This window comes from Uloborus diversus, chromosome 4, assembly GCF_026930045.1.
Source record: "Uloborus diversus isolate 005 chromosome 4, Udiv.v.3.1, whole genome shotgun sequence".
NCBI classification, from domain to species: Eukaryota; Metazoa; Arthropoda; class Arachnida; order Araneae; family Uloboridae; genus Uloborus; species Uloborus diversus.
In genome coordinates, this window is record NC_072734.1 from 170,412,758 (window position 1) to 170,431,616 (window position 18,859).

The 18,859-nt window shown below is 32.1% G+C and overlaps 1 protein-coding gene across 2 annotated transcripts; it reads left to right on the forward strand.

Moving 5' to 3' along the window:
* Positions 1-3,585: 3,585 nt before the first annotated feature.
* Positions 3,586-18,618, forward strand: LOC129221207 (proton-coupled folate transporter-like). 2 transcript variants are annotated; one of them, XM_054855660.1, is made up of 5 exons: positions 3,586-4,616; positions 11,149-11,385; positions 12,961-13,044; positions 15,766-15,922; positions 18,486-18,618. In XM_054855660.1, the coding sequence occupies exons 1-5, from the start codon at positions 3,644-3,646 to the stop codon at positions 18,568-18,570; spliced, it is 1,536 nt and encodes a 511-aa protein (XP_054711635.1). In that variant the 5' UTR covers positions 3,586-3,643; the 3' UTR covers positions 18,571-18,618. The 2 variants fall into 2 exon arrangements, with proteins under 2 accessions (XP_054711635.1, XP_054711636.1); XM_054855661.1 differs by lacking the exon at positions 18,486-18,618 and having other exon boundaries at positions 12,965-13,044; positions 15,766-15,875.
* Positions 18,619-18,859: the final 241 nt, after the last annotated feature.

Consider the following 18,859-nt stretch of genomic DNA (forward strand, 5'->3'; position numbering starts at 1 on the left):
ACAATTATTATTATTATTTAAATTTAATTGAATTTATTTCAACTTTTATTTTCAACAACTGAGGAGAACAGAAAAAGCAAGAAATACGTAAGATTGAAATCATGTTGTAAGATTTTTCTCCCTCCCACCCCCTCCTTTTTACCATCCAATTAAATAAACTCCTAGATAGAGTAGGTATGGACAAAAAAAATAATGCCGCTGAACAGAAAGTAAATACTGCCTGACAAGTTTCTGCCACAAATGTTTATATTATTACAATAATTTCAAAAACTCAGGGTTTTCTTCAAATTACTCGGAAATTTCAAACCAACAAGAACTGTTTTTGTTTGTTTTCGTTCGGATTTTGCTCAACTACTAATAAAACCATGTAGCTAAAATTTACAATCCTGTTTCTAACTTTATCGTTTATATTACCATGACTGGAAGAATTGGGAGATTACAAAAAGTGAAATTACTTATCAGATGTGTTATCTGAAATGGGATATAACTCGCCTTTACACTCACAGCGCTTTTGTCATCCCTTATTTTTAGTTATCCATTAATGTTTTGCTTTTGTTTCATCCGAGTTATTTAACGCAGAGCTTCATTTATGAATCAAATGATGTAGGCATGCTAGAGGTAAGTCATTCGACATAGTTACGATTTTTGAAAATTCTTTACTTCATTATTATTTTCTGTAACATCCTTACTAATTATTTACGTTCCACGATTTTAAAATTTATAACACAGTACGTGGAATAAGCTAACATCTTAAAAATGAAGCTACAATTATTTTTCAACTTTTTTGTGTTAGTTATCTAAAGAAAATGCTGTCGGCTAACTGACAAAATCACGTCAATAAATCCAAAACTTCAGTTTTAAGCCATTATCCATTACTGAATTAAAATTATCATTTCTCTATTTAAAAAAATTGCAATAATCATTTTACGGACTCCTAGCTCTTACAGTAAGTTTATTTATGTAAATTTGAAATTGCATAATAGGTTTACATCATGAAATGACTAACTGTAGAGACTGATTCGTAGCAGTCATTTATTTATTTTTTTATTATTATTTGTTTTGTAGACTTAATCAGTTTTGAGGTTTTGGCAGAGCGGTGGTGATACACTTGTTCACTTTAATTATTCTTGAATCACTTCAAAAGAAAAGTAGAAAAGAAAGAAGTAGTTAGCAAAAGAGAAGTAAATTTCGTAAGTTTTGTGATCAAATGTTATTTTATTGCACAAAAGGGAAATGTTTTCAGAAGTTTATTTATTTATTTATTTGATCATAATCGTTTTGAAACAGAACTCCAGACGTAATTTTATTGCACAAGACGAAACTTATCAAAGCAATTTAGAATTTTGTCAGCATTTAATTATTTTATTTTCCACTAATTTTAAACTTTGTTTCAAACAGTATTGTGTATGTGTGCTGATCCTGTGGAACAAGATAGAATTGTACTAGAAATGGATTAAAAATAACATCAATTTAAAAAAGAAAGCTTTTGAAAGTTGCTTCTTTTTGCCCCAGAAAATTCAAGCATTTCAAAATTTTATTTTTATTTATTCATTTATTTTATTTATTTTTATTTATTTATTTATTTTATTTATTTATTTATTTATTTTTTTGTCGTGAAAAACTCTCATTAAATTATTAAGTAGCGTACATGCTATAGTGTTGCTGCTTTCTTTCAGCAATGCTTTGTCTTTATCATCCAAAACTTGCAAATCAATATTCTCAAATTATATCACTAGGGTATCACCCCCAGTAATTGGCAGGTCACCACTGTTTGGCACTTCCAACAAAAATGTCCTAAAATAAGATTCGTATCCAATCTTCCAAAAGTAGAAAGCTATGTACCAATTGAACGTATATTTACTTTGAAGATTACAACTTCAATTCATGTTCCTAAATGGTAGTAGTGTGTAGGAAAGAGAAAAAATTGTGACTTGTGTCAAATCAACCATTTTTGTTGTAAAAGCTTCTTCTTTGGCTTAAGAGAAGCATGCGCATCAATCCGTTAAAATCTGACTTAAAATATATTTTAAATTTTGATCGTCAAAAGTTTTGTTCAATTAAAAGGTGTTACTTTCAGTGGGTAGAAGTATATTTTTGTTCCTTTTTGAATTTTTGAAGTAATGATGGATGCCAATTTAGTGGTGCTTCAGTTTTGCTAGTCTCCAGTAATTGACACATGTTCCTATAAACACTAATGTGTTGCACTATATGTCACTAGTTGGATTTCTGATACTTTTGCAGCAACTATATTAAACGGGTTCTACTATTGATTTGAATCCTATAGAATATAGTGTTAAATTTTTAAGAGAAGCAATAATGTACAAATATGTTTGGCCATCAGTCAGATATTGCGACAGTAGAGAATCCTTTCATTTTTTATGGTCTCTTAGAATCACTCCTTTTTCTGTGCAAAACAGCTATAATTCGTAAAATCAAAACTGCATACCAACTAATGAAACAGCAATGATGTCGATATTTATTTCCATGCAACACTCCAAATTTATTTTTGTTTCTCTAAAATACTTTTTAAAAGTCAAAATGTGTGATTTAACATTAATTTATGTAAATTACCTCTTTAAATTATCATTAATTATGTTTCTTATGATGATAAAACTTGTATGCATTCTAAAAGTGAAAAATAAAGTAATTTTCCAGTTCTATTAACATGTGCCAATTACTAGATCACAAGGTGTCATTCACTGGGGTATCAGGTGCCAATTACTGGTGATTTTGGTAACTTTATACATATTTTTATAAAAATATCAATTCAAATATTTTTGCTTTTAGTGAACTAAATATATGCTCAGATGTGCATTCTTTGATACAAAAATGTTTGCAAGTTAATATTTTTTTCCTAAGTAATGAAAACAGGGGTAAGTTTACGGACAAACTCTTAAAGTGCCAATTAATGGGGTCGTTGCCCTAGTTTGTTAGTAATTTCTTCATTAAATTAGTTCAATAACTTAAAAAGAACACTTAATGTTCAATTGTTCAAAGAGCTCAGAATTTGCGCAGACAATAATCAACTAAATTTTGAAACACCTTAACCTCTTAGTGTTGCAAATTTAATTCTTGATTAAGTTTTTAGATATTTTAAATATTTTTATTTTGAGATACTTTTTATAAAATTCCTATGCTGAAGATTACAGTCATTAGCATGATAAACATTTTTCTATTCATTTAACGAAACAATTTAGATCATTGCAAATTTTTATTAAAAAGAACACTTAACAAACGGTCAAAATAAGTGTAGACGAAACTGCAGTCCTCGGCTGGAAATGACTGAGCTGGCGGTGTATTTCAAGGATTTAAGTGTTTCAAATATTTTGGTTTCTATCTTACACTTTTTAAAAAAATTCTTGCACCGAACATTTTATGTCATGAGCATAATGAACATAATTATATTCATTTATCGCTATGTAAAAGTAAATTTCCATTAATATTCCCGGATGATGCTAAAACTGTTTATTTTGTTCCATTATTATCCTTTTTGAAGTTTTATGACTTAAATTCATGATGTCATACATAGTTACTTTCATTTTTAGGTATTTTACGAAGAGATTATGAAACTGAGTTTGAGAAGCTTCTGTTTTTTATTCGGATTTTCTAATTAAAGCTTTGCAAATTTTATTGACACTTGAGAATGACTTCTGAAACTTCAGTCAAATTTAACTCATCGGATTATCTGTACCAAGGGTCATCAGATGATCCTCCAGTACCACTTCATTTTGAGGGTACAGCCTCCACAGAAATTAGACCAACATGGACAGATACTGCGAAATCAAAACTTGCTCGAATTGGGTCACCATTCAAAAAAGTTAGACTGGAAATAGTGGCGTTCTTGTTTGTATTCTCATATACGATGACAAGAATTTCATCCACTACCATGATAATCGACAAAGTTTGTCTTGCACACTTTAAATTCCCTGAGGAGGTCTGCAAAAATCTGCACAACTTCACCCATGCGAAATCATCTGTGGAAAAATTAGCAACCAATTATCAGCTTGGACATACTTTAATTCAAACTGCTCCAGCTGCCTTGCTTGCTTGTTTCGTTGGGCCATGGAGTGATCACTATGGCCGAAAATTCCCCACACTTCTGGCAGTATTTGGAATGGTGCTGGATACAGCAGGATCCGTAGTTTGTGCCTATTATTTAAACAGCAGAGTGGAATATTACTTTATACCAGCATTTTTCACGGGTGCTTTCGGAGGCGTTGTCTCATTACTCGCAGTTGTGTACAGTTATGCTTCAGATCTGACCGCGTATGAGAACAGGACTATGAAGTATGCCTTTATTGAAATGGCTTCTGGTTTTGCCATTCCCTTCGGAGCTATGGCTGGAGGTTGGATCTATGAGTTCTTTGGGTATGCACCGGTGTTCTTTTTCTCGGCAGCAGGTCTCCTATTTAGCTTTTTCTGGGTTTTATTCTTGCTTCCTGAAACGCGGGGCATTGGAAACACTGATCCATGGTCTGTGAAAATAAAGAACTTGTTTTCTTGCAAATCGTTTAAAGAGAGTTTCATAGCTACAGCCAAAAAACGGCCTCATAATGGAAGGCTGCAAATCGTTCTACTGATCTTATCCATGTGTTTCCTGGTGATAACTATAAATTGTGAGTACAATTTGATATTTATATATATACTAGCTGTACCCGACGCGCGTTGCTACGCCAACAAAGACATTATACTGATTTTCATGACAATCGGTTGAACGGGGCAGAAGTTGCTACTCTGCAGTGCCACCTGGTGGCGAGTGGCTTCAATAAGCATATTATGCACCTTCTCCGTGGAAAAATACATATATATAGCAATTTTCATAATAATCGGTTCAGGTATCAAGTGAAGCCGTGACTATACTCAAATTTTGTACTCACGCAGTTTGCAAGATCAATCAGTCGCTAAAAATATCAAATAGAAAAAGTTTTAAATCCCCCCCCCCCCCCCGTTGCATGAAAAGCCATAAAACAATAAAGAAAGAATTTATTTGTTCAAACTCAAGAAAAATGGCAACAGTTAACTTCTTATCAATGAGATCTTCCACGCGAATTAATTTCTGCAGCCGATAATTTTATTCGTATTTATCCAATGGATTGTGACTTAAATTGGAATAAAAAGGGAACTATCGATCGGATTTTTTTCGAACTGATCTATAAACATTCCCAGTACCAAAAATAACAAACGGTGAAAGTTTCAGCCAAATCTGCCGGGTAGTTTTTGAGTTCATGGATGACATACAGACAAACATTCATTTTTATATGTATAATATAGATACACATTAGTGATGAGGCATCGATGAAAAAGAAAACAATGTTGAAATACATCTACCCAAATTCATAGATATTTTGAAACATTAGTGTTCTGAATTTTTTAATGCATATTGTATATTCCTGCATAATAAACTATAAAAAATGTTTTCCTGCTTAGAACTAAATTCGCAGTAATCAATTTATCAATTACGAAAATTTTTGAGCAGTCAAAGAAAAGATAATGATAATTAATTATTAACATTCCAAACTAAGTAATGCAATGGCTTAAATGAATAAAAGATTTAATTTAAAAAATTTTAAACATCAATATAAATTAATTGGAATAATTTTGTAGCATCTTTTAAACTTCCACTAGAATGGTACAAAAACTAAAAGTGATCTTTTTAATAACTAATGCGAATCAAATGGAGAGAAATTAGTAAAAATTTTCTAAGTTGATAACGTGCACAACACAAAAAGAAGGAAAAAGAAAGTTTAGAAGAGAAAAGGAAATATAATACATAGCAAATGATTGTTCTAGTATACTTATTTATAACTAAACTAGCAGTACCCGCACAGCGATGCCCGTGATAAAAATTTAATGGAGGTCCGCTGAATAAAAAAAAAAATTGACGCCCGCTCCCCCTCTGATGTGAAATGATCATTTTTCTTTGTATAAAATGCGTACTCACCTTTTCAAAAAAAAAAACTATTTAAGTTTCTTTGGAATTTAAAACTTTTCGTCAAATGATTAAATTAGATTTACATTTTCTTAAAAACTCTACTTAGCGAATGAAGCGCTTTTTACTGCTATATAAAATATTTCGCCAAATAAACAAAAAAATACATCAAATAATGTGTTTCAAATGTAAAAATAGTCCGCAACTTTATTGTTTATCGCAAAAGGTGCCCAGCAATCACGCTATCATAATCGATCCGTCTAATGAAAAAAAAAAAAAAAACATGCCATGGACCATTCAAAAATCATCGTCAGAAAAAAAGAAAATGAGTCGTACATTTCACTCGGATATAAACAAATCAAAAGTTTCTTTTTCTTCAAAACAAATCGCCAAAACAATCAATTTCATTAAACTTAAAACAATAATCCTAGATTGAACTGCTCAGGGCCTAACGCGCCAAGCGACCACGCTACCGGGAGTCAGTCCTTTTGCGAGTGAAGCAGATGTTTTTTCTTTGGCAATAATAAATGTTTCGCCAAATAAACAAAAAGGTATATGATCACATTAACAGTAGCTTTCACATCTTTACATATTAAGAGCTGCGTTTCCTGGCTTTGTCCTGTCTACCTTGAGAATAAAAATTGTGTCCAGTGACATACATTCAACAATCAGGCTTAAATGAAAGGAAAAAAAAAACCACCATGCAAAATTACCCTTCCAAACATTGACGACAGATAGATATTAAAATACTTTTAAGAAATTAAAATGCGAAAGATGGATTTTGAAAGCGTAATCATGGAAACATGAAATAAAACCTGAAATAAATAAACAATGGATTCAAAAAGCGTAACCGTGGAAACGTGAAAATAAAATACTTGACAACCTGAATCAAAATGACATATTTCGAAATTGATTTAAAAACGCTTGTAACTTTTTTTCCTTTGAAGATAGAAGCTAATTTTTTCGACCAAAGGTCGATATATTTCTGGAGTAAAAAATCTCTCTTTTTCCAATGCTGTCAAAATGAAAACTGGGACAATTCCTTCACTTTTTATTGATAGATTTAATGAAGAAAGTAGTGCCTAAATTTCAGCTAAGCCTAAAAAAGTTCGAGCTAAAAACGCAAATTACTCCCGCCGTAATTAAGTTAGAGCATTGAAAAAAAATTGTTTAAAACGCAGAAAATTCTACTCTTTTTAACGATATGTAATATTAATATGTGCAAGTAATTTTTTACCCCTTTAATAGCCAATAATAGGCAATTTACGTGAAATTTGAGCCTAAATTTGAATAAAAAAAAGAACTATTTATCGGATGTTTTCGAATTATTTCCTATGTTACTCAGTAAGAAAGCACCTTTCATATAGTGAAAGAATTTTTCAAATAGGTGTAGTGGTTCCGGAGATTACCTCGAACATATAAAGACACAAAAATCCGCCCTCTCTCTTTATAATATTAGTAAAGATTATAAGGAAGAATTGTAGAAATTATGTTTAAGACTCAAATTATTAATTATATTTAAAGATTATAACTATTTATAGCGATTTAATTTTGTTTTTAATCAGCGGCTTATTGAGAGCGGGGGACAATGTTATAGGTTCATGTATATTTAGAGGAAACTAATTAAAAAAAACCTCATATTTATAATTTCGAAAACTTTAGAAACATTCAATATTCTTTTTAACAATCTTCTGTAAAAGGAATTGTTCCAAAGGATTGTTACATTTTCTGCAATATTAGTTTAAATTATAAGTCTGCAATGTTCTATAGACAACTAATATTATAAAACTCCGACGTAATACATTTTGCAATGTTGCATTAACTAATTAAGAATAAAGATTTAATCATAACTGTTAACTATAAAGATATTTAAATGTTCATTATTTTTTTTCGTTTAAATATAAAACATCAACGTTTTTAGCTTTATTTTTTAAAGGTTGTAAATGAAGGAGAAAAACTTTCTTTTATTGTGTGGATGATTGGTATAGCATTAGCAATAAAGTCGCATTTTTGTTTTGACACTACTATGCTTTACATATTTTTTGTAAGCCTTTGCAGAGTTTAGAACACATGCCCCGTCCCGGGGTAGGTTGGCGAACCGTACGAGGTAAGTTAACGAATTGGGAAAAATTCATAATAGATACAGAAAATATGACATCAAGCCTCACAAATGCTTTAAATAAGCAAGTAAAACTTACCAAAGAGCAAAGCAACTCGAAATTAGTATTATAATTGCTTTAAAACTAGGTATGACAGCAAAGAAAAAAAAAATTTAACTACGATTTTAGAAATAGATGTTGAAAAACTCAAATACTATGGGAATTGAACAACGTTATATTCACTTTCATACATCTATAAAAGCCGACTGGTGGTTTGATGGTTAGGCGCTGGCCTTCGACGCCTGTGGACCTAGGTTCTGGCCTGAGGTGGCCAGTCGGTGGATTTTCGAGATGCAGAAAATCATCAGCGCCCATGTCGTATGATTATGCGGCATATAAAAGATCCCTTGGGTATTCGTTTAGCTTAGAATATCCCTCGGATAAATTGAATTCCTATTGCAATTTCGCATCAAAAGAGCGCCCAGGTGCCTCCATCTGGTGTAAACTGAGCGTCCATATTATCCGTGCCGTTGACAATCCGCGCCTTAATGGTGGCACATGAAACACTAGATGCCGTATCGGGGGATCGCACGAGGTCTGCTAAAGGCTAAATATTCTAAAAACGCAGCCCCCATGAGACGAAAAAAATACTTCTATAAAAAGATAATTATTTTAGTAAGGTGCAATATGAAATGATAATAGGTCCCAATATACATTGCATTGGGTTATTATCCTATCTCATATCGTCACAGGAATTGCATTTTTCACAGTTAAAGAAAATCGCTCCTCTAGCACACTCTTCGCAAACTTAGGAGAGAACCTTGGACCACTTCTAAAACTTTTTGGTTTTCAAAAAAAGAATGTGTGATTTTTATGAGTTTTAGTAATTAAAACAACTTCAAGCCTTTTTCCTTAAGTAAAAAAATATTTCTGATTATAAAAAAAAAAATATTTTTCTATTTTTATATATTTTTCACAAATTTTATGTAATTTGGTCCATGGTACATGATGCTCGTATACCTTGAGACAGATCTCTTGTACTTGCTTAACAGCATAACTTACGGTGTATACAAGTTTATTGAACCCACTTTCATTCAACTTTCTCAAATGCCTAGCAATATGGTTTTTTTTTTTTTTTTTTTTGTCAGGATCATTACTTCTTACTGCTTCAATAGAATTTTGCAATGCCTCAACATCTACTGGATCCCTATTGATTCCAGTTTTACTTCGAAGCATAATGAAAGCCTACCTTAAAAAAAAACCAATCAATCAATCACTACAACCTATTGTACGTAGATCCAATGCTTCAAGGTACAAGATGGAGCTTGGTTTCAAGGTACACGACGGTGCATGTTTATACAAAAGTGGCTACCCTAACCTAACAGCTACGTAAAAAGTAAAGACTAAATGTTGAATACACTTACCGAGAGATAGGCAATAGATATAATGGTCAATCAGTTTGGATAACACTAGTCTTTAAAAGTCCAATTTCATTTAAGTAACACTGGAATTATTTACTTTTGTTTGCACAAATCACAAAACAATCGCTGAAGTTTCAACCTACAACTCACTGTGGCAGGTGGAGAGACTGTCATGGCTGACATAGTACAGTCAAAGATTGGTACAGTCTTCTCCCGACTTACGCGAGGGATACGTTCCAAGACCCTCGCGTAAGTTGAAATTTTGCGTTATGGAAAAGGGTATGTGTAAAAACTTTTATAAACATAACCAATAATTGCAGACACTTGTAAACACCACCTCAAGCAGATAAAAACTATTTCTTTACAATACATTACTATTTCTTACATAAAAAAACTGAGTTTTTATTTGTATTTAAAAAAAACCCTTTTACTACTATGATGCACTAAATCAATGATCAATGGGAAAGAAAGACATAAAATAAACCACTACGGTCGTACAGTATGTATAGTAAGAAAAAACAAATGCACTATAGTTGCACTGTTCAGTAGATTCATTAATGATATTTGTAGCTTAAAAAAGTGAAAATGAAGATGATTTATGCTGCATGATCAAACTGTTATTCTACTATATTTTTAAATACAGTTGCTTCACTAGTTCTGTTATAACGTTTCCATCCATGGCAATATACCCCTCTTCCTGCTTTCTTTATTTTACAATAAAGAGCAGCTTGCATTTTCATAATTCTTGCATTTTGCTTGGATACAATTACTCAGTGAACTTTTATGGATTTTCTTTTTTTGACTTTTAATTGTTCACTCATACCTAACTGTTGTGCTTCCCTTCGACGCGTTTTTTAGTTGAGCTTCAGCTTTTAAGAAGCTTTAGCTTTTCTTGAATTATCAGAAACTTTCTCTTTTTCTTACCATCTTCACCAACTTAAGATGAAACAGCGCTCTTAGGAAAAAATTATTAGATAATTTTCTGTTTCAAATATATTTTTTTAACTTTCGCATTTAGAATGAAAAAATAAATGGAAAATGAGTAGTAGTTATTTGTATAAGAGATGTTTAGGTTAGAACGGCGTGGGTACTTCCGCTCTCAGTGATGCTAAAGGGATGAAGGTCCATTCACGAAAAACATTTTTTTTTTAGCAGCCCATAACAAAGCGGAAACTTCGCGATTTTCCGAAAATTTTCATGTAGTGGGCGAGGAATTCGCGCTAGGTCTAAATTCTTTACTGGTGAGAAAATCGCGTTATAGCCATTTCGCGTAAGTCGGATCGCGTTGTAGCGGGACTCGACTGTACCGTGATTCCTCACTAGGTAAAAGCTCTAGCTGATTAGAGTGCATGGCGCAAGGTCGTCCCCCACTACAACAGTCTCCCCCACTATGTGACATTTCCAGATTTTTCGAGATTTTTGGTTTACTTTCATCTTTAGATTTCTTGCTGGTTTTGAGGATTTTTTTTTTTTTTACTGTTCTACGTCAATAGCTCTTTCCCAAATCAAATCCAACTTTTAGTTAAGTAATTATATTTGCTTCACATTTTTTTGCTAGAATCTTTTCTCTAGAATGTTATGTACTCTTTCAAACTTTTTATTGCAGTAAAAAATTAAAAAGTAAATAATTTTAGAGTTATGCTACATACTCGTAATGTTACTCTTATACTGTATTTAATTTCTTTCTTTCTTCTTTTAGCTACTGGGGACATTAACTACTTGTATGTTCATCACCAATTCAATTGGGGGAATTCAACTTATTCTACAATTACAGCCATCTATTCTGTATTTGCAATCCTGTTATTGCTCATTGTAGTTCCCCTCATGAAGTATTTTAAAACTGGAGATCCTACACTCGGTTTAATTGGAACAGTATCCTTGCTGGGGAAGAATATCGGTGTCGGTCTGGCTTACAAGCCCGGAATTTATCATTTCGGTAAGAACCTAGAATTAAAATTACCTTTACCTTAGCATAAAATGAAGGATAACTTTTACTGTTAATCTATTGGTGCAAAACTTTGTTGGAACTAAATCAATTTCTTCTTATTATTAAAAAAAAAAATACGTTTATTAATTTATTTTTTAACTAAACTTTTTTTAATTTTAATTTTTTATTTATTTATTTTTGCGAGAGAGTGTCGGCATACTCCCCTACTTGCGCTTTTTTCTTTGCAGATATGCAGAAAGGTGATTAAAACATCAGATGATATTTGTAAAAATATTCGTTTTATGGACGGCAAAAATTGAGAAACGTTTGCAGAGAAAATCTTTGCGGGATTGGAGATCCCGCTAAACATCATGCGGGATTCGGGATTGGGATTGCGGGATACGAAACCCTAGTGACAACATGCTATACCATCAGGCTCATCACGTCAAAATTTTCCGGGGGAGGAATACATACAATACACATATTATGGGAACAAAAGTGCGTTTTGTTTCTAAAATCCAGGGAAGGGAGTCTTTGTTTCGGATTTTGCTTGTTTTCAGATCGAAGTTAAACCTTTACGTAGTGACGAAATCATAAAGTTCCGTAAAAGATTTTTTTCTGTTTTTTCAATGCGAGTAAATCAAAATCTGCAATAAGAACTTAATGGGGCACTTTATATCCTTGCATTTAATTTCCATACTTTCCTAGAGCTAAATGGCTGCAGTCTCTTGTTTTTATAGAAAAGGTTCACGAAGTAATTTAGCTGCAAACACATTGTCTAAACGTTTAAAGAGAACAACAAATTGATCTGATACGTTAAGTGTTCACTTTTGACTTCCTTTTACAAAAAAAAAAGAAGTATTGTATTCGCGAAAAAAATTTCACTCAAAAATCGACCTTAATTTCCACTTTACTCATCCCCGAATGAATATTGAGCTTTTTTTTTTTTTTTTTAGACTCGACCACACGTGGATAAGTGCCTAAGAACGTATAGACACGCGAAATATCCATTTTGACTATTCCCGAGTTAATTACAACGAGTTTTTTCATGACATCTGTATGTAAGTATGTATGTCGCATAACGGTATGGTCTAGAAAGGTGAAATTTAGTACGTAGACTCCTAGTGGGATCTAGTTGTGCATCTCCCCTTTTGGTTGCATTCGGGTGTTTCTAAAGGGGTCTTTTCCCCTTTTTGGGGGGGGGAAACCATTGTTAATTTCGATATAAACTCAAGTGGTGTTATAATTTGGCGAACACTTGGCGATATATCGCCAGTCTTTTGGTCGCCAAGTTTTGTCGCTAACTTGGCGACAAATTTGGCTTTTTTTTAAAAATCCGATTTCAATTTGGCCAGTGTTGGTGATATTTAGAGAGTAAACTATTGAATCACATTAAAATTTCCAGTAACGGGGAAATGACATTAAATTGGAGTAAAAGAAAGTCATGTGATGCACACATCAGCTCGTTTTTTTATCGTAAACAATAAGATAATTTTTATGATAATAGTTTAAAATAGTAAACGACGCATAAATATTTTCTTATTGAATTAGTGATGTAAATTATACATTTCTGCTTACTTTAAGCTAGCCTTTTTGGACTTTTGGGTACTTGCTCAACCTTAGCGGCTCGTTCCCGTATATCCAAAGTTGTATCCGATGATGATTTAGGTAGGTTAGTTTTGTTTATTTATTAATTTTCTGTTTCAAAATATTGTTGTTGATTTTTACCATTATTTGTTAAAGTAATTAGGGGAGGGTGGCCCAAAGCGGGTAGGCTTTCATATGACTCCCCATGTTGTCTAAGCGGCGATACATACGTATGTCGTGCTTACATGAACATCTCCGAGTTTTAATAAATCCCAGCGAAGCAGCAGTGAAGTGTTATGGCACAACCAGGCTTAAAATTTAAAAAATGATACACTTCTACAAAAATGAAGTTATGTAACTTGTGACTAGTCGAAGACCGGCTTATTTTTTTTGATTGTCAATAATATAATGTTATTCTGACAACATCCACCTACAAACAACGATAGTCATTTCGTTTTATATATATATATATATATATATATATATATATATATATATATATATATATATATATATATATATATATATATATATATATATATATATATATATATATATAAAGGAAGTATTGTATTCGCAAAAAAATTTTCACCCAAAAATCGGCCTTAATTTCCATTTTAGTCGCCCCCGAATGAATATTGAATTTTTTTTTCAACCAGACCACACATGGAAAAATGCCTAAGAAGGTATAGACACCCGAAATATCCATTTTGACGATCCCCGAGTTAATTAAATCGAGGTTTCTCGTGACATCAGTATGTATGTATGTATGTACGTATGTACGTATGTGTGTACGTATGTACATATGTGTGTACGTATGTACGTATGTGCGTACGTACGATATCTTGCATAACTCAAAAACAGTATGTCCTAGAAAGTTGAAATTTGGTACGTAGACTCCTAGTGGAGTCTAATTATGCACCTCCCCTTTCGGTTGCATTTAGATGTTCCAAAGGGGGTCTTTTATAACTTTGGGGGGGGGGGGAATCATTGTTAGTTTCAAAGCAAACTCCAGTAGTGTTATAATTCGGCAAACAATTGGCGATATATCGCCAAACTTTTGATCGCCAATTTTTTTCGCCAACATGGCGACAAATTAGACGGTTTTTTTTTTTTTTTTTTTAATATGGTTTTATTTTGTCCACTATTGGCAATATTTAGAGAGTTATTCATTGAATCATATTAGAATGTCCAATATTAGGAAAATTAATCGGTATAAAACGTTTTTTTTTTTGCTTCGGTTCGCTACAAACTAGGGGTAAAATATTTAAAGTGTTTCTTTGCTTACTCCAAGGCACTATTATTATTTAAGTACAACTTTTTATATATTTTTTTGATAATGGCAGGTAGCTAGTCAATTATTTTTATCATTTATAACTTCATGTTTGTTTGGCAATTGTACCAAATCGCAATTAGTTAAGCTTACCCGCTTTGGGCTCTGTCTGGCAGTGCACAGCGGGTTTTTCAAATGTTTGTAAAGTTTCATAATAAATAAATATTGGATTTGAAATAATACAAAAATCACTTTTTATTTCGAAGTGCAAGAACCCTGCTAGGAAATAAAACCAAAATTGTTGCGATACAAATCCAAAAACTACAATTTTCGAGCGTTCTCCAAAAACCTACCCGCTTTGGACCACCCTCCCCTATATTGTTTCTGACATCCATTTTAAACATAATTCCATTTAGCACAAAGATTCTTTTACCGCGTGGATACGAGAAGGAAGCTAACAGTAGGGGCATTCCACGGTATTTTTGACATTTATGTAGAGATCGTAACGTGACCTTTTTTGCCATAACTTTTTAATTTACTGTTTGATTAGCATATTATTTTATTTTGATCTTTTCCTACCAACACACCAGCTCAAAATAAAATAATTTGCAAATCAAACGGTAAATTAAAAAGTTATGGCAAAAAAAGGTCACGTTACGGACTCTACATAATGTCAAAAATACCATGGAATGCACCAATAATGAAATATTCGTTGATCAAAAGGCATTTTTAACCTATGGCTAGAAAACGTTTTAACTATTTTACTTTACATTGCCCAAAACTGTTTATAATTTTTAAATAGCAGTGTATTTTACTCAAAATAGCTGAAAAAATCCGAAAATTAAAAAAATGAATGGTGAATTTCAAAACAATTAAGTATTAAAATGAGAATCAATTAACAACGCTTGTGTATGACTCTAATTGGGACAAACCTAACCTATCAGCGTCGTAACTTTGTGTAGAAGCAAATGAAGGTAGCAAATCATTTTTCGCTTCGAAGAAGGTTTTTCACTTGGAGGCCGCCCAAAAATAATATCACGCTTTGAAAAGGGAGGGGGACAGGATTGTGACAGGTAGTGTCAAGTGGGGAGAGGTTACAAGACGTGTCACATCACACGTTTGTTTGTGACAGTATGCTTATGAAGCATTGCGTGATTACAATGGGAGTGGAGGAGGGTGAGGTAAAGTGTGACACGTGGTGGCAAAGGGACGAGAGGGTCTAAAATGGTGGGGAAAAAGTGTGATAACATAAATCTCTTTATGGCTTTTCACAACCTAGAAACATGTGTGCTACTCAATGTGCTATCTAGGATCACTTACTTGAAATTATAATACAGCTTTCAAAACACTTCAAAATATTTTTGAAGTAGTACAATTTTTGACAATGTACACGTACTCGATATTACTTGAGGTTTTTTTTTTTTTTTCTATATGTTGTCAAACACCTTGTAATATGATTGATTTAGTTAAAGCAACTTAATGCCTCTATTGAATTTATTCATTTTTTGCCCCTTCTGTGCGTTTTGCAGGTAAAGTTTTTTCTTTTGTTGCGACGGCGGAATCTTTGCTTCCAATTCTGACAACAGTTCTTACGTCTCAAGTGTTCAATGCTTTTCTGAACACTTTTGCTGGAATGCCGTACATGATGCTTGCGCTTTTCTTGTTATTACCACTCGGAGTATTTATGTAAGTATATTTGACAAAACATTTTTACAAATTTTAAATTCAAACTTCGCGTGTTTGTTCTAGGAGATATTTTTACCGTTGTTGTAATACATTATTATTATTATTATTATTATTATTATTATTATTATTATTATTATTATTATTATTATTATTATTGCTAATATTTTCTATTTCAACATAGGGACCTCTCAAAATGTGAGTTTTAGTCATAATGTATTACAACAATTTGTCCAACAATTTTTAATATTACAACTAATAACAATAAAACAACTAATTTTTAATATTACAATTAATTTGTCCTTTCATTTATCTGAATTACCTTGGTTTCTTAAAAGAAAGGGTGTTATTTTATTTTTATTTATTTATTTTTTTTTTTCATTTATTTTAATTCATCCTCAGTTTTGCTTTTTTTTTTTTTTTAATCATGTACTTTTGACTAGAATATTTTTTATGTGGCAAGAGCTCGGAATATATGCAAATAATGAGGTATTTGAGTTGCAACGCTATATTTAAAAACTTTTGTACAGTTATATTGTATAAGAATAAAACTTATTTTGAAAGCTATCAACATAATAATTTTAAGAACGTAAAAGTTGGCAGTATGTAAATACCACTGTGACAGTCACAAAAACGAAGTTTCCGGGGTATAACCACTCTTTCCTTCATACTTGTTGTTCAATTAAGCGAAAAACAATACTTTTAAGCCATAAACGAACTTTTTTTTTAAGAAAAATGTTACTCGGTGTTATACATTCCAAAGATCTTGGCTGTGATTTCTCATTCCAACATTTTATTGATTTGAAAATAAACTTGAATCTTAACAAGCGACTTTGCTTCGAACAAACTTGATCGAAAAGAGTTGACGACATGGAACATGCGCATAAAAGGAAGAATTTTTTTTGGCAGTGACCGTTTTAAATGTATCTTTTGAACAATCAAAATATCTTTCTAGTGTTAGCTTGTACAGGAAAAATTCAAACCCTTTTTTGTAAAAAGAACTGAAAAAAAAAATTTTTTCGAGCAGAAAATTGAGGAAATTAGAGATTCTAAAAACACTCATAGCAGTTTTTCCAAAAATCATAAAATGTTATGGATAAAAACCGAAGAAATTTCTCATTAGAGTTTGCATCGACAAAGGTAAGAGATTGGCTGATTGACTCAGCAAAATCAATGCAAGAATCCTCATGTATATAATAGCGAAATCACTGATCGATTAACGCTCTGACGTCATCAACAATAAAACTCGCGCCGCAGCATGATAATTTGATAAGATTTTTACGTAATGTTCGACATGCAGGGAAATGCTTTATTTTGACGAGGCTGAAACTGGATTCGGTCACATAACTGTTTTACTGGTAAGACTGCCATTTTAGGAGAGTGAAGAAACGAAAAAGGGGTCAACAATGAACGCTACCTACTGGAGTTTAGGGTTAATCTGCTGAAGTTCAGGTTAAAATTTCAACTATCAAAATGTCACCAACAGGCAATTGTTTTGTTCAAATGTGGAAGCAGTTTTCACCCGTCATACCTTAACGGGCGATTTTCTTGTTTAATAGAAGTCTCCTTGCGACGACTCAAAAAAAATTTATGTCTTCATGCAAAAAAAAAAAAAAAAAAAGCAAATTGCTAGTTTTATTCATGTTAAGCATAAAAGAATTCCCACCACAGCGTTTCTTGTCAATAGTCCCTTAAAATTCACAAGAATTTCTATAAACTACTGTTAGAAAGAGGATAATAAATCTTTAATATCTTCATTACAACAAGAAAAACAATTTCTGCTTACGTCAGCAATCCCTCTGTTAATCGTTATGAAAATAAGAGCAGTAATCCCTAAAAATTCCCATTATAATAATGATAGCAGTTGCAACATATCTTCATTGTAATAAAGACAACAGCTCCTAAGAGTTCTCATTGGAATAAGGAAGTTCTGAAATCGACATTAGTATGAACAAGATATAGTCCCTGAAATGCGCTACGTTATTGGTATTAATTTTTTTTTTTCAAAAATCACCATAACAATTCTTAACTGATGTAAGTGGTCATTTTAATTGAATCATAATAAAAGATTTTTCTTAATTTATTTCTTTTTCGTTCGTGCGTTTAAAAGTGCTTAAGTCTAAAATGCTCCTAACAAAATTTAATAATAGCTAGATTTAGATAGCCTAAAACGGTTTGAGAGAATGAATTCGTTTATTTATAGATAGATGACTTTCTTTTTACGCAATAAAAAAAAATATAAATATTTTGTTTTCAGATATCGTTGTTAAATATAAAGAGGTATGTTTAAAATAATTTGCAGCCTAGACCAAAGGAGAAAGCGTTTTAGAGAATGTTGGGGAAATGGGGGGGGGGGGGGGGGAGTCAATGTTAGTACACGAGAAAGTGATCTCTTTTAGTTGTGGGCGAACTTCTTTGTGACATTACGAATCTGAAAATAATCTATAAGATTTCTAAGGTATGTATCATAATTTTAAAAAATACATTCAGACTTTGCAGTTTTTCTTCAGGTGTGCCTAGTTTTCTGTTCTTTCATTATGTATTCATTCCAAAATTTAATTTACAGATGGCTGACTTGTTTACCGTCTATGGATTATCAGGATGTCTATCATAATAACGAAGCAAAAACTGATTATCAAACACATATGTGACTAAAGGATTCCTGGAAAAATGTTTATTTAGCTCAAAAAAAACCAAAAAAAAAAAACATTCTGTAAATGTCATTGTTTGTATTTATTTTGTAATAAAAGTTCAATTCTTTTTTAATTCAAGATTTTTTTTTTGATTTTCAGATTTTTATTACGCAATCACTACACCACAAGGAATGAAATGCCATTCTCTGATGCCATCAGCGCAGAGCGCAATATTTTGGCATTAGATAAAGATAAACATTTTATAGCTCAATAATAGTAATAAAATTCATATTTGCTTCAGAAAAGC